This window comes from Anopheles bellator, chromosome 2, assembly GCF_943735745.2.
Source record: "Anopheles bellator chromosome 2, idAnoBellAS_SP24_06.2, whole genome shotgun sequence".
Lineage (NCBI taxonomy): Eukaryota > Metazoa > Arthropoda > Insecta > Diptera > Culicidae > Anopheles > Anopheles bellator.
The window spans coordinates 12,331,925-12,346,579 of NC_071286.1; the positions used below are offsets into that span (position 1 = coordinate 12,331,925).

At 47.1% G+C, this 14,655-nt stretch overlaps 1 protein-coding gene across 1 annotated transcript; it reads left to right on the forward strand.

Moving 5' to 3' along the window:
- The first annotated feature begins 9,546 nt into the window (after nt 1-9,546).
- Nucleotides 9,547-13,700, forward strand: LOC131212819 (ribosomal protein S6 kinase 2 beta-like). The gene is made up of 7 exons (XM_058206857.1): nt 9,547-9,934; nt 10,022-10,330; nt 10,402-10,563; nt 10,634-10,956; nt 11,071-11,356; nt 11,575-12,150; nt 12,230-13,700. The coding sequence occupies exons 1-7, from the start codon at nt 9,590-9,592 to the stop codon at nt 12,575-12,577; spliced, it is 2,349 nt and encodes a 782-aa protein (XP_058062840.1). The 5' UTR covers nt 9,547-9,589; the 3' UTR covers nt 12,578-13,700.
- Nucleotides 13,701-14,655: the final 955 nt, after the last annotated feature.

Here is a 14,655-nt window from a genome sequence, read left to right on the forward strand (position 1 = left end):
TTGCTGCAGCTAAATGTCTTATTTTAACTCCACGTGCTCGTGTTTCTTCGAAAATTGGCACAATCTGACCGCGCCCGACTCTATCTCTATCGCTGTAGGCCCTTCGTTTGGTCTGACGCCAGCACAGCTTCCGCCCAAGTTTTTTCTCCGTATTTTGTAACGAAGGATCTTTCCGAGAATGGATATTTTCCCGGTGAAGGTTCCCTTTCAGCAGGGGCGTTCTTGCCGTTCTGAATGTCCATTCTGATGGAACTAATTGAAATTTTCTTTTGCATGCCACGCCTCGGATGGAACTTTGTTCGTTTGCCGTCTTATGGCAGTGTTTTTGGGTTTTCGGGAGCGTACAGATGACCACAACATTGCGGAACCGAAACAGGTCTACCTATTGCTCCACTTTGATGAAACGATATTTGACTGTTGAATGCAATGCAACGGACCTTTGGCTGTCACTGAGCAAAAAACCTCATTTACTTTGCTTTTTTTCTGTAATCTTGGATTTAGCCATTCCTTTTAATAGTTTTATCTTCCTGCGTATTCCATAACTCCTAGCTCCAGTTCCGTGTCGGCTGCATTCCGTTACTTTATGCTTTTCATAACAATCAAATATTTTTAGATGTCCAGCAAGGTTTTGCAAACGATTTCCCGATTCCGCTTAAAAAAGGATTTCCGTTTGTCTGTTTGATTTGAAAAAGAAATCCGATTTTACCCAGATCCGATTTTAACTGATGGCACCAGTTGGGGGAAATTGGGCTTCCCAAATTGTTCTTCGACTTTCTCTCTTTGCAAGATGTTTGCTATTTTGTGCATTTTTTACTCTCTGTTTTCCGTTCATTTGTCTTACCTTCAAACGCCAAATTCCTTTTTGTTGTTCGTTTTTCACGCATTTTTCGCATCATTTCTCTCTTTCTCTCATAGACACACAAACAGTGTATTTACTTTCCCACTTTCTCTCTCTCGTTCACGTCTTTCTGTTTTGTGGTGTTTTTTCTTCTCTTACAGCGCACGGAGTGTCTAACTCGATTTCAGGGCTCCGGATAGTTTCTGTACGTAATATTGCTGCGCATTGGGTCTGAGAAGGGTCTTCCTATCCTAGCGTCAGTGCGCGCGATGTATTGTGTCCCAGGTTTTCACCATTGATCGGTTGATCGATCGATGTAGATTTTCTTCTGTAAAGTTTTTCTCTCTTTTTCCCCGTTCATTTTTCTTTACCTTTCGCTATCACTTTCTGCCAATCTCTTTCTCTCTATTATCCATTTTCTTTCATCGTTCGCTGTCTTCCTTCGCTTGTACTTGAGTTTTTCGTTTGTCTTTTCGTCTTTCTACCTTGAATCGTTTTTGCGAGATGTGCTTCCCTGTTTTTGATTTCCATTGGTTTCACACTTCAAACTAGCCCCAACATATTGGGGTGGTAAAATTCGACCATTTGACTTCAATCTTTGCCGCTCGGCCGGGGAGCTAAATGCGGAAAACGCACACAATTCTCGCAAAATCATCCCGTTTTGGTTGTTGTCGTCTGCCAAGTTGTTTTGCTTGCCAGCATCTCGAATGGCTGTACCAATCCTTCTCCGGAATGAACATGTGTGATCTTTTAAGCGTTCGTTAAGATGCTAATTTTATGTCTTCCTCTTTGATGAATGTTTCAATGATTCGTTTCGTCTATTTCTTTTGTACCAATACAACCATTTGGCGCGCACCTCATGCATCTACTCACTTTTGATCCTGTAGATTTCTTTTTATATGTTTTATGTCAACAAATTTTGTAACATCTCTTTTCGTTTACCAAGTGGGGGTTGGATGTAGGTTAGAGAGTCTTTCATAAATTCATCCGTACTATTTATTTGCGATTCCCTCGACTACGGTCACCCGTAGAAGTGTTGGTTGTTCGTTGAACTTTAATTTGTTTACTGAACAGTTTAGTATTGCGATATTAGTAGAGTAAAACTTTTATGATTTTTGTAGTTTTCATTCGCTGCTGTTATAAAACAAACTTTGTGTGTAGGAAAAATGGAGTGTGCTTCGTTGTCGTTACCTCAATGGCGTGTGCGTGTTGTGTTGTTGGAATGCATGCCTCGAGTGTGTTGTTTTAAAGATTTTTTATTAAATACTACGTTCGATATTTCGACACCACCACCAGTGAGCGTAAGTAGACCAGAAAGAGATCATTTTATTCACATACCATCTATATTATAAATCTAAAGGCTCAAATTTGGTTGCTGCTCTAGACATACATATCTTCGGCACAAATTTTGCAGCCTTTTTGCGTTGAATCATGCACAACCTCAACTATGTGAAAGAACAACATATACATGAGCATGACAGCCGTCAACGGTTAAAGGCCGTCAATATATTTAAAAAAGCCAAAAAAAAATGTGTCGGTATAGTTGACTCACGCTGGAATCCTCGGAAAGCGCAAATTACGGATTTTCTTCACGCTGTCGCAAAACTTAATGCGATGGGGTGGCCGAACTATTTTTAAACCCATTTAGGGCGGGTAACAGTTGTGCATGAAACCTTTTTTATCAAGTTGTGAAACGTCACACGGAACTGATATCAGTATTGACACTTTCATGCGGCCCGGCGCGTTCCGATAATTCGATGATACCCTTTCGTCATATGGTCATGCGTTGTGGGCTGACTTGTTCAACAAATTCCGCGAAAAAAAACATACCGAAATATCAATGCTAGTTCCAAAAAGAGTGGTAAAACTCTAGCTCGCACGTCATAGCAGCTAATCCGGACGGAACGAAAATGTAAGCCATCTGTGTGACCGTGGCTGCCACGATAAAGTTCCAGCAGTTTCTAGCCACCATTTTATCCCACTACATTTGTTCTAATTTACCATTCATACTGGTGTTTTATCCACGTTCGTTTCGATCTTCCATCATGGTGACAAAGTTAAAGGGCTCTATAACAGTTCAATGCACACATCCCGAGCCCGATGGAGCACAGAGGCCCAATGCCCCATGCGTTCCCTCCGGTTGTTCCCGGACGGTAAGGTAAGGAATTAAATCGGTGGGAGATGTTTTTATTCCAGAAATACAGCGGGCACCACCGCTCAAGGGCACATTGCTGGAACGCTGGACGGGTTTCTATTGGTGCGTTCGACGGCCAGTCCCACAATCACCGCCTCTGTTCTGTCGGTCTTTTCATGTGTCTCGTTAGCACGCTCCGCCATAATGAAGGGCGATGTTACCACTTTTTTTGCTATTAGTAATTTTATTTAGGTCATCGGTTTTCTTGTCACCGATGATGTGGCTCGCTCCGATGCGTCCCGTACCAGAGTCATAGTTTTCTCCCACTGGCTTAGTAGTGTACTTTTGCTGATGCCTGATGCCATAAAATGTCGTTAATTTAGGCAACGGGCTTTGATCGGTAATTTATCATATCGGTCCAAAAATGCCCAGATTGGTAAGAATAATTAACCGATATTAATGGGTTCTAGTGGCTATTGGATTTATGATTTTTTCTTCTCTATTTGATCAATAGTTTTTTGTGCATTGTCCCGACGGGAATCCGTTTTCGTCTACCACGGCTAGGTTGCCGTTTGTTGCTTTAGGAAAATCTATTTTCTTTGTCTGTCTGCGTGTGATGGGTGGAAAACAAATTAACTGCTACATCACGCCACAACCCTGTGTGGGTTGTGAACGGCGCTTAACCAACCAAGCGTCCCGAAACACGTCCCGCAGCACAGGACGGACGTTCGATTTCGACCGATGAAGGCTTTGACACGGGCTACGGGCTACGAGGGAGAGCTGATTCGCTCATGAAGTTATCTAGTGGTGGTGGTGCTGGAACTACGCTATGGACCGTTGTGATCGAAACACTCCCGTAACCCGGCCTCGGTTGTCGTTAGTGATGCACAGCGTAATTATAGCCCAGAAGTGCCGATCAGTGATAAGGAGGTTTAATGAAAAGCTACAACGGAAGGGAGGAAAGTTTCGCTCGCCGCACTAGGGGGGCGCAAAAGGAGTGTAGTCTTTGGTGACTAATTGGCCCGAGGAAAATTCCAGTCGAAGGTAAACATCCGAGCAAAGATCAACCCGTCATCCGATATTCTGGCTGTGTATGAGACTGATTTGTTTAGTAACTTAGTTCAAGAGGGGCGATTTTGGCCGACGTGTTGTAAACTGCTTATAGAGATTTCATTACAGAAATCAGAATTCGTTATAAACGCGTCTAATTTTGATCAGTACAACAGTTCAATTTTAACCAATCTACTGTAATCTACCTATTATATTCTTGCCATGTTTATCGCCGAAGGATTGTGAAGTATTCTGTTACATGTTATTATCATCACTTTCCTAGCGACGCAGAAAAAAACGGGAAGCTTACCAGATGGTGTTTTCCACCTAAGCCTCTGATCGCATTTACTGCGTTGCTTTATATGCTAGACGCCCGAGTGGGTATGCAACTTCTCGATTCTCGGCTTGTGAAGGCCCACACGGATTCAAAGTTCCACAGCAAAGCACAATGGGGCTGAAATTAGTTGAAACACGCATCCAGCGGAAGCAGTTTTAATAGCAGAATACTGAGAACTGGGAATCTCCGATCGGCTGCGAAGTTAATACAAAATCAATATCGTGCCCGTGGAGCTGGAATTTCTATTCCGGAAACTGTCTTCCAGCACCGATACTTGGTTGGCGCGTTGGCGGCCGCGCCTTTTTTCACCGTGCCGCAGTCGGCCTTGACAAGGGCCTGAAAAGTTGGCTTCAACTCAAGGTGGATGGCGTAATAAAATATGTATACCACCGACGTTCTGGGTAGGTGCAGCGAGCACGTTGAGATCTGTCGTAGGTTAATCTGCTAGATGGATCCCCTAACAAGAAGGGCCCAGAAGACAGAGGAGCCTTATCATCTGTACTGCTGCTCACCGTGACGGCACCGTGTACCCTTGGTCCGCTGCTGGCTCGAGCGCCTCCCGGGCTGTAATGTAATACTTTTCGCTATTTACATAAATGCTGCCGGTCTGATAGCAGATAGCAAATGAAAGCTGATTTAAGCCTCTACATTCACCCGGCTAGGAGCGAACGTTGGGCGACCGGTGGATGAAGCATCCTCCGAGCACTTGGGCACAATCATGACTCCCACGTGTATTACGTTGAGGCGCGACGTCCAAACGAGAAACAGCCAACTGTTGCACCGGCGAGGGCACGGATCGCCATTAGCGTACCGTTGTTCCGGTGTTTGCGCGCCACTTACTTCAGACTTCGGCCAGGATTTACAGTAGTTTTCTCGTGTTTATGCCCAAATAGATCATGCGCTGGAGTGGTGGCGCTCCGAAAGGCAGGCGGAAAGTATGTTTACCCTCTATTGCGCTCAAGTGTTACTCAAATACCTGGGTGCGGTGTTTTTTTGACACTTGTGTTTCGGGGGACAGCATAAGACGTGTGGATGAAATAAGAGTTTTAACCACCATGCCAATGAGTGACGAATGCATTTCTGGGGTGTGGCTCGACAATACGCACAGGCACGCTAGTGACATTTGCCAGTCAACGCGAATGGATTGGCAGAAACCGGTGATAGGGACCTTCAAGACGCCTTCCGTTGTTTCGAAAGAATACCGATCGGTGGTAGATGGAAAATTCCAATTTTGTCAAGGGTTCCATTGTGCCCGTTCTCCGGCGTCTCATTACGCAAACGCCAACAGCTGGGTTGAAGAGCGAAGAGAAGACATTATTTGAAAAGTTTTCAACATGGGACAACGCTGTCATGAAAAAGGGTGGCTCACGAAAAGACATTCTCGACATTCTTCTGTTCGTGATATGTTGCCCATTTGGGATATTATCCTATCAGCACTTTGGATGCTCATTAGCCGCAGCTCGCTTGTCTTTAAACGCCAGCATTATTTTTCTGATTGCACAAATGACAATCCTTAGCTGAGCTAAAACATTGTTTTCCGTTCTACGAATCGTGTTCTTGTGTTTTAAATAAACATTCCGAGCTTCCATCGTTTTTTATCATTCGCTTTGCATTCCATTGCAAGGTAGAACGGACTCGTTTTTCCTATGCTATGTTGTCGGACGAGTTTTTGCTACGATGCCTGAAAACGAGGATTAACACATTTTTCTCGAGTTTCGTGTCTACCAATGGCTGGCGGAGCAGTTCGTATTAAATATGCATTCTGTTGCGCGTTTTCTTTAGTTAACGACTGATTAATTGACTTCAAAGCCTCCATTTTCTGACGCGCCCGTCTTTTGATGTCTGGCGCAAAGCGTTTTTTTGCGAAACGTCCGTTCATTCCAGTCACGAGCCTAATTTAAATGGATAACATAATTAAATTACAAGTCAAATATCGTTTTTTCCATGTTCTGCTGCAAAGAAGCATTTTAGTGTAACGGAAGCCACAGCACAACGGCATGTTCTAAATAAGGAACACGAAAAATGAATCTCAAAATCCGAAAGGAACCATGCTGTTCAAGAATTGTGCGTCGTGTTTGGCTTCGATGGCTTACTCCCAAACAAATAAATTCTAAAACTCATTCGACGTACGTTTCAAAGTGTGCTTTTGCTCCTTGAGATGGCCCCAGTTTGATTCCGCCAAATACACCATTTGTTTGTCCCGTTGCTGCAATGTTACCTAGACATCCGTTGCTAGCCGTCTTGCCGTCGTTGGAATTGATTTTAAATTTATATCCGATACCGCAACAAGCGGCACGATAAAGATGATAAAATGACGCAGAGGACGCACTAGCTTTACGAGATTTGCCATTAAAAAAGACACAGAAAGGCCACCATAAAACTGCGTTCGATGATCGGAACGAATGCGACTCGGGGTTGAGATTGAAAGGGAAGTTAAACACATAAAACATAAAAACACCCCCCAATAGCATTTATGATGATGATGTCGGTTCCGTAAGCAGGCAGAGGGGAGACCGGATCGCTTGGGCTGACTTCCTGACGTTACTCCACCGAGCTTCTTTTTCTAATTTGTTTGGCTCCATCCACTTTCGCCATTTGGATGGCGTCAATATGGCGGGTTTACTATCAAGAAATGATTTAAATTTCTATAAATCAAACTTTCTTCCTTGCTTCGGAAGAACTGTCTGTGTCGTCTGCGATGAAATGGCGGCAATGGAGATCATTGATTTCTGCTCGCCTTCAAATATTTGGTCCATTGCCAACCAGATGCAACCTGGCCTGTTGGGACCACTCGACGAGCCATACTTGAGGCGTATGTTTCAGTGGAAGGTGGGTTTTAGAATTCGACCAAAAACGGCCGCCGCACACAAGAAGAGCCACCGAACGTCGTGTGTGTCAAAGACCGCATCAATTCATCAATTCAGGGACATCTTATCAACCTTTTTTTTCATTCTGCAAAGACGACCATCGTTACGCCCTTATGGCGCGTAGGTAACACATAAATACCATCTTGGGGCTGTGATTGACTCAGGTTTTCTTACAAAAAATCTTTAATACCGTTCTTGGTTTTTCGGTCTCGCTCGGGAACCGTAAGCTAGTGCTTCGGGGAAGTGGAGAGTGTGGAGAAAAAATTAGAATATTGATGTAAAGATGTAGAAAGGGCAACCTTCGAGCTTCGGGCGTTTTGAGGTTACACGGTTTGGTAGCTGATTTCGGCACTCCCCCAAAAATAAACTGCTTTATAATCGGCTTTCGATGGAGGTTCTGTGTAAGTCTAGCGAGCCAACTGATGTATTTTTGGCTTCGTTCTTTAGTTGCGCACTGTGTTAACTTCAATTTCAAAAGTGTTAAATAAAACAAAATTCTTAATGTGAAGGAAGGATTTGCAGCATCTTTTTCACCGTCTTCATCAAGGATCGAATCGACTATCTCTCGCCATGTCTACTATGATCTGGAGTTTCTGCTTGCTATAGCTTGCTCAAATTAATATATTAATAGTTTACTGGCTGCAAATGGGAGCCGCTAAAAGTTATGGCCGACTTTCTGGCCTAGTGTTGCCGTTGGATTTTTTCCGGAACCACTCTCGTTCGGAGATTTTCGTCACCTGTCGTCGTTGTCGTCGGAGTGTCGAGTTACAAAACTAGATCGGGAGGTGTCAAACTGCTGCTGGCATACATGGACGGTGTGGCATATATTGGTTACAGCTTCACGCCCAGCTCCAGTGTCCGCCTTGGTGACATCGATAATGATAAATAAGGATTTCTGCGAATCTGCGAACAGGGTAGCTCTGGAATACTTTCGGCGAATTCCGGCAGACGGTATGTTTTTTTAGCAGTATTCGGCATTGGGTTTTTGACAGCCCAAACGAGGTGGGTTTCGTGTCCGAGTTGAACCACCATCGAGGCTGGCGATTTGGATGGTTGCTTTGTTTTGATTAAAGCGGCAAATGTTCAACGGGCTTTGGTTGCTTCTTCCAAATAAATAAACATAACATAACAAGTTTGGGTCTGCAATCGCGCCGCACCCTTCGACCTTACCCCACAACCCGGGTAACTGGGTCATGCGTTCCTCCCACACACGCTTTCCTCGGCGCGCCGTTGTTGCATTAATCACGGGGACCCCGATACGGTACTCGCTGGTCGCCCGCGAACGAAGTCTCCGCCTGGACACGACCGGTGGAGACGCCTGGTGGCCCGTGACGGGTCGTCGCCGATGTGTCGTGTGTGGGCGGAAGAAAGCAGTTGCCAACATGTTTCCGACCTGCGACGACGTGCCACCATCATCATCATCATCATGGCGGAGGATGGGCAGATAAATAGCTGCACGAGGAATAACACATATTTTTTCCACCAGAAAGAGCATTCCCAAAAAGAAAGAAAAAATAGGAATGGCGTGTTTGCGGACGCTCTCTCCCCGGCCGGCAGCAGCGGCCACTGTACCTGCCCTGGAGCGAGTGTAAGGCATTCCCACGCGTTCGGTGTCGTGCCCGCGAAGGAATGACAGGGCACCGTGCTGCGCGCTGGGTCCACGTTGCATGATGTGTATTTAGTTACATTTTCTTCGGTTCGTGTTGCACGCGTGACACTAATCTCCTGCCACCACATAGGCAGGGAGACGTTGTAATTAAGTTTTCGTTTTTTAATCCTTCAACCTTGAACCCGGCCTGTGGCGGGTTCCTAAAGGGTGTGTCGTTGTTTTGTGTTAATGTGTTTTTGCGCTGCTCCTTTCGTAGATGTCGTTTCCAGTGCTCCTTCTCGTACGTGAGTTTATGGCTCTTTCTCTCTGCCTCTTTTACTGTCTGTAATTATCTCTCTCTTTCTCTCTGTATCTCGCCTATCGAATGTCGCTACCTACTGTCTCGTGGTCGCTTATCGACCATTGCCACCACCACACTCTGGGAGGAACGTGCTAAGAGGCTGACACAACCGACCCACTAATCGAGTATTTCTTTGTCTGCTCTCTTGACTCTGATCGCTTGCAGTCGGCCTCGCAGGATAATGTGGAGATGGTTGTCGACGAGGCGTACGATCCGCTGCAGGCCCAGCACCATCAGCAGCAGCCGCAGCAGACGGTTTTGGTGCAGCAACAGCAACAGTACCATCATCACCACCATCCGCACCTTCATCACCATCAGCCAGGGCATCAGCACCGGCAACAGCAACTACCGGGAGTAGTCGTCACCGGGGACTATCATCCACCGCATGGGGTCTATCACCTGCCACAGGATTCGATGCTGGATGATAATGGCCTCTGTCACGAGCGCACGTTGGTCGCCGTCGGGGCGCTGGACGAGGATGCGATGGAGCTGGATGTGACGGGTGGCACTTTCATTGGGTCCGACCCCGAGCTGTCACACCTGGCGCGGGACGACCCCACGTACGCCGGCCCGGGTGGCCCAGGGAACGGAGCCGACGAGCACGAGATTGACATCAAGGACATTATCCGCGAGGGGCACGAGAAGGCGGACCCGTCACAGTTCGAGCTGCTGAAGGTGCTGGGCGAGGGTTCGTTCGGGAAGGTGTTTCTGGTGCGAAAGATTGTCGGCATCGACGCTGGCACCCTGTACGCCATGAAGGTAAGAGGGACTGCGGGGTGCGATCGACCGTGAGCGGCCAGGGTGAGCCATCACAATCTAATCCTTGTTTCGGTTTGCTGGACACAGGTACTGAAGAAGGCGACCCTCAAGGTGAAAGATCGCGTGAGGAGCACGAACGAGCGGAACATTCTGGCGGACGTTGGCCACGCGTTTATCGTTAAGCTTCACTATGCCTTCCAGACGCCCGGCAAACTGTACCTCATACTGGACTTTTTGCGCGGCGGCGATCTCTTTACGCGGCTCAGCAAGGAGGTGATGTTCACCGAGGAGGACGTCAAGTTTTATCTGGCCGAGCTGGCCCTCGCGCTCAACCACCTGCACGGGCTGGGCATCATCTACCGGGACCTGAAGCCCGAGAACATTCTTCTGGACCAGGTAAGACCGGGGCGCCAGCTCCGGGGTCTGCTGTGCCAACCGCGCATTCTCATTCTGCTGCTCTTCCGCAGGACGGTCACATAGCTTTAACGGACTTTGGCCTATCGAAACAACCGCTGGATGGTTCGAAAACGTACAGTTTTTGTGGCACGGTCGAATACATGGCACCGGAGGTCGTTAATCGGAAGGGGCACACGTTTGCCGCGGACTGGTGGTCGTTCGGTGTGCTAATGGTAAGGATTGTCGGGTGCGGTGTGTTTGTTGTTCGCGTCATCCCACTAATCGCTCTTTCCGATCGCCCAGTTCGAAATGCTGACGGGCAATCTTCCATTCCACGGTAGCAACCGGAACGATACGATGAACCAGATCCTCAAGACGAAGCTGGGGATGCCGGAGAACCTGAGCCCGGAGGCGCAAAGTTTGCTGCGGGCACTGTTCAAACGTAATCCCCAGAACCGGCTCGGTGCCGGCCCGAACGGTATCGATGACATCAAGCGGCACGAGTTCTTCGCCAACGTCGACTGGGTGGCGTTCGAGCGGAAGGAGGTGCGGCCACCGTTCATTCCGGCCGTGTCCCGCGACGATGCGTTCTATTTCGACTCCGAGTACACGAACAAATCGCCCAAGTATGTGTGTTCGAAAAAGACCAAACAAAACAAGAGAAAGAGTGAGAGAGAGCAAATAATTTCACAAACAATTTGCTAACTTTTGCCAACGCCTCCTCCCCCCCCAACGTACAGGGACTCGCCCGGTGGACCGGTCAGTGCCAGCGCGCACGAGATTTTCCGCGGTTTCAGCTTCATCGCGCCGGGTCTGCTAGACGAGCAGCCCAACTTTGCGAACGGTAGCAACATGATCATGCAGCAGCAACCCGCATCACGGTCACCGTTTTCGAACGAAATTCCGGGCGTCAAACCGGTTGCCTTCGGGGACGAGTACAGTCTGATGCAGGAGCTGGGCCGCGGGACCTTTTCCATTTGCCGCATGTGCGAGCATCGCACGACGAAGAAGCACTACGCGGTGAAGGTACGATTACAAAGGGCTCTACAGGTCCTCGACGGCGCCCATCCGTCGGGTATTTGTTCAACTTCGCGTATCCACCGTCCCCTAAACTTTGCTACTGGAATGCGCATCACATTCCAGGATTTAATCGTGAACGATTTAATACATGAAAATTAGACATATATTTTCTAAAGGCTTTAGAAATGTCCTAACAACGTCCATTTGATTTCACCCTGATACAGATCATCGACAAGTCGTACCACGATTGCCGCGAAGAGGTGGAAATTCTGCTCCGATACGGCAACCATCCAAACATTGTGACCCTGTACGGTGTGCACGAAGACGCGAGCTACGTATACCTGGTGATGGAGCTGCTGAAGGGAGGCGAACTGCTGGACCGCATTCTGGCCATACACTACATGTCCGAACAGGAGGCCAGTGCCGTGTTGCGCACGGTCGTGTCGGCCGTCGCTTACCTGCACGAGCATGGCGTCGTCCATCGCGACCTTAAACCGTCAAATTTGCTTTACGCATCCATCAACCACACGCCGGATTCGCTGAAACTTTGCGATCTCGGCTTCGCGAAGCAACTGCGGGCCGATAATGGGCTGCTGATGACACCCTGCTATACGGCGAACTTCGTGGCCCCGGAGGTGCTGAAGAAGCAGGGCTACGATCTGGCCTGTGACATCTGGTCGCTGGGCGTGCTGCTTTACATTATGCTCGAGGGTAAGACCCCGTTCGCTAGTACACCGAACGACTCGCCGGATATGATCCTCGCACGAATCGGCTCGGGAAAGGTGGACCTCGAAACTGGCGTAAGTAAATGGGGGCTCCGGGCACGATATCGGCGTACAAATGTGTTACACCCTGTCAACCTTTTCCGTGTGTTTTTAGAAATGGCCAACGATATCGGAAGAAGTGAAAGACTTGCTCCGTCAGATGCTGCACATTGTGCCGCAGCGGCGTCCGACGGCGGCCCAGATCCTGCGGCATACGTGGCTGTCGCGCTTGGGCACGCGGCCAACCTACCACACAATGGCCACCCAGTATGCCGCCAGTGACCGGCTAACGATTGTAGAGCAACCGCCGGTGGGCAAGACGAGCGAAAGCACCGCGGAAGCCATCAAGGGGGCCGTTCATGCCACCTTCCGAGCGATTTCCTCACCACAAGCGGCGAACCTTGGCCCGGTCGGAATGTCCGACCTGGCGCGAAGACGAATGGACAAGTTGAACCACTCGTAATGGGGTGTCTTCTGAAGAGGAGAGTTAGAAGATTGTTTTTGGACCATTCTATTGCAGTCCATCTGATACAATATCTAAAAGATTTTTGTTTTAAATTTAGACAACATTGTGCCAGGATCGTGTTTACTGTTAAGTGAGCAGAGTGTTTGTACGGAAACGACAGTGGAACCGTGTAATGATCAACAATCCGCATTAATAGTAAGCATAAAAAGCAGTGACATTTTCGTAAAGTGCAGTTTCGAACTCATCGTTTAAAACCGTGACTGGAAGGTGGCGGCTGGCGCGTTACATGAATAACTATCCCGCCATGATCATTGTTTTGTAGATTTTGTTTTCGTTGCGTTTTGTTGTCCGTCGATAGGAATAATTTGTTTTTCTTATTTAAGTTGTTTTATAAACTGATTGTTTGCCCCATTACAAATCCTTTCCAGTGTACATTTTGCGCCCAACTAGAACAATGCATATATTGAACCAATAGTATTATGGAACCAGTTCCCCTGTAAGGCAAAAGCAGGAAACTCAAACCAGCAAACAAACGGAATCGTGCACTCCATGTTTATTGTAATCATTTGCAAAATCAAGATAATGTTTTATTTGTTAAACAAACCGAAATCATCCGTAACGAGAAAAGAAAGAAAACGCTAACGGAGTAAGAGTAATAAAACAGCCACCTGACACTTTTTGTAGAGAGAACTGTGGTCCGATCGGAACAGTGGCACGGAATGATTTGAAAAAAAGGAAACGCTCGCTAAAACGTGTGCGTGGATTAAATAGCAAGAAGAGAAGTCTATCGATATCTCCCCCCCTGGACCGGGATTGTGTGCCATATTGGAAGCGCAAAAGTGCGAATCAAGAAAACAACGGACGAATAGTTCAATTAGGCGAAAAAGAAGAGGAACGGAACTGTACAGACCCCCCACACACAGCACCGGGTGGGTAAGTTTATCGCACTGGGCAGGGTTTAAATTACTAACAATAATTTAATGATCGTTAGCAAACTAATAGTATCGTACTAATATACATTTATGGATATGCATATACATATATATAGTCTACACTAAAATATACAATCATATACATACGACCGGGGAATACGAAGATGGGTGGCCGATAGGTGGCCGAAACTAGTACGGCCGCATCTTCTTGTGAGCCGGCAGGAATCAGAATAAAATAAAATACAAAACATATTTACAGTGTATCGTGCCATGTGGTGTCGCCGGAATGACGGTTTTGTGGAACGAAGCTTAAGGAATTCTGTCTATGGACGCCTGAATGGGGGTAGAGTAATCATTGTGATAACTTATGAAAACAAAAATAGCGAAAAACAACCGGGCGAAAACTCAGTGAAGGGCAGCGAAACGGTGCCGGGGCTTGAAACCGGTACAGCCGGACCATTTCACACGATACAGTTTGTCCCACTTTCGCTACGGCGTACGGCGAGGATTCTCGTGATCGGACAGTGCTTGGTGTGCGGTGTACTGTTGCTACCTGATGTGGTGTTTCGATGTACGTTGTGCTGAACTGTTGCTTCCAGTGTTTCTTTCAAGTTTATTAAAGAGAACGGATCGAAAGGGAATGAATGTACTTGGACAGATCGGAGTAGGCGATAGAGCTTGGCGATGAGTTCCTACAACTCAGAAAGTGAGCATTTTGACTGTTTGATTTGAATTGCATTTGACTTGGGGTGGTCTAACTGGTTGTGAGGCCCTGAGAATGAAGGGATTGAGATTCTGGCTGGGGTTGAATTCGCGCGAACGAACCGTTTGTTTTTGGATAGTGTTTCGTGGTTTCAAAGGAGCGATGAGTAGGGTTGAGTGCTTTGCGCAAAGCGCAAATTTCATTGAGAATGTTATTGTAACCAAAACAATCAACTCAAAGTTGCGCAACTGCTACAAACTCATTTTTCTAGGGCGGTCAAACAGGACACATTTCTTTTAGACGATCAGTACATGAACGTCCTACTGCTGCCGGCGCTGTGGAAAAGCTAGTAAACGGGAAAGCAGAGTGCAAAACAGACAAATAGAGAGCGACACGTAAAAAAGTTCCAATTAAAATGAAAAAGCAAAAACTAAACAAAC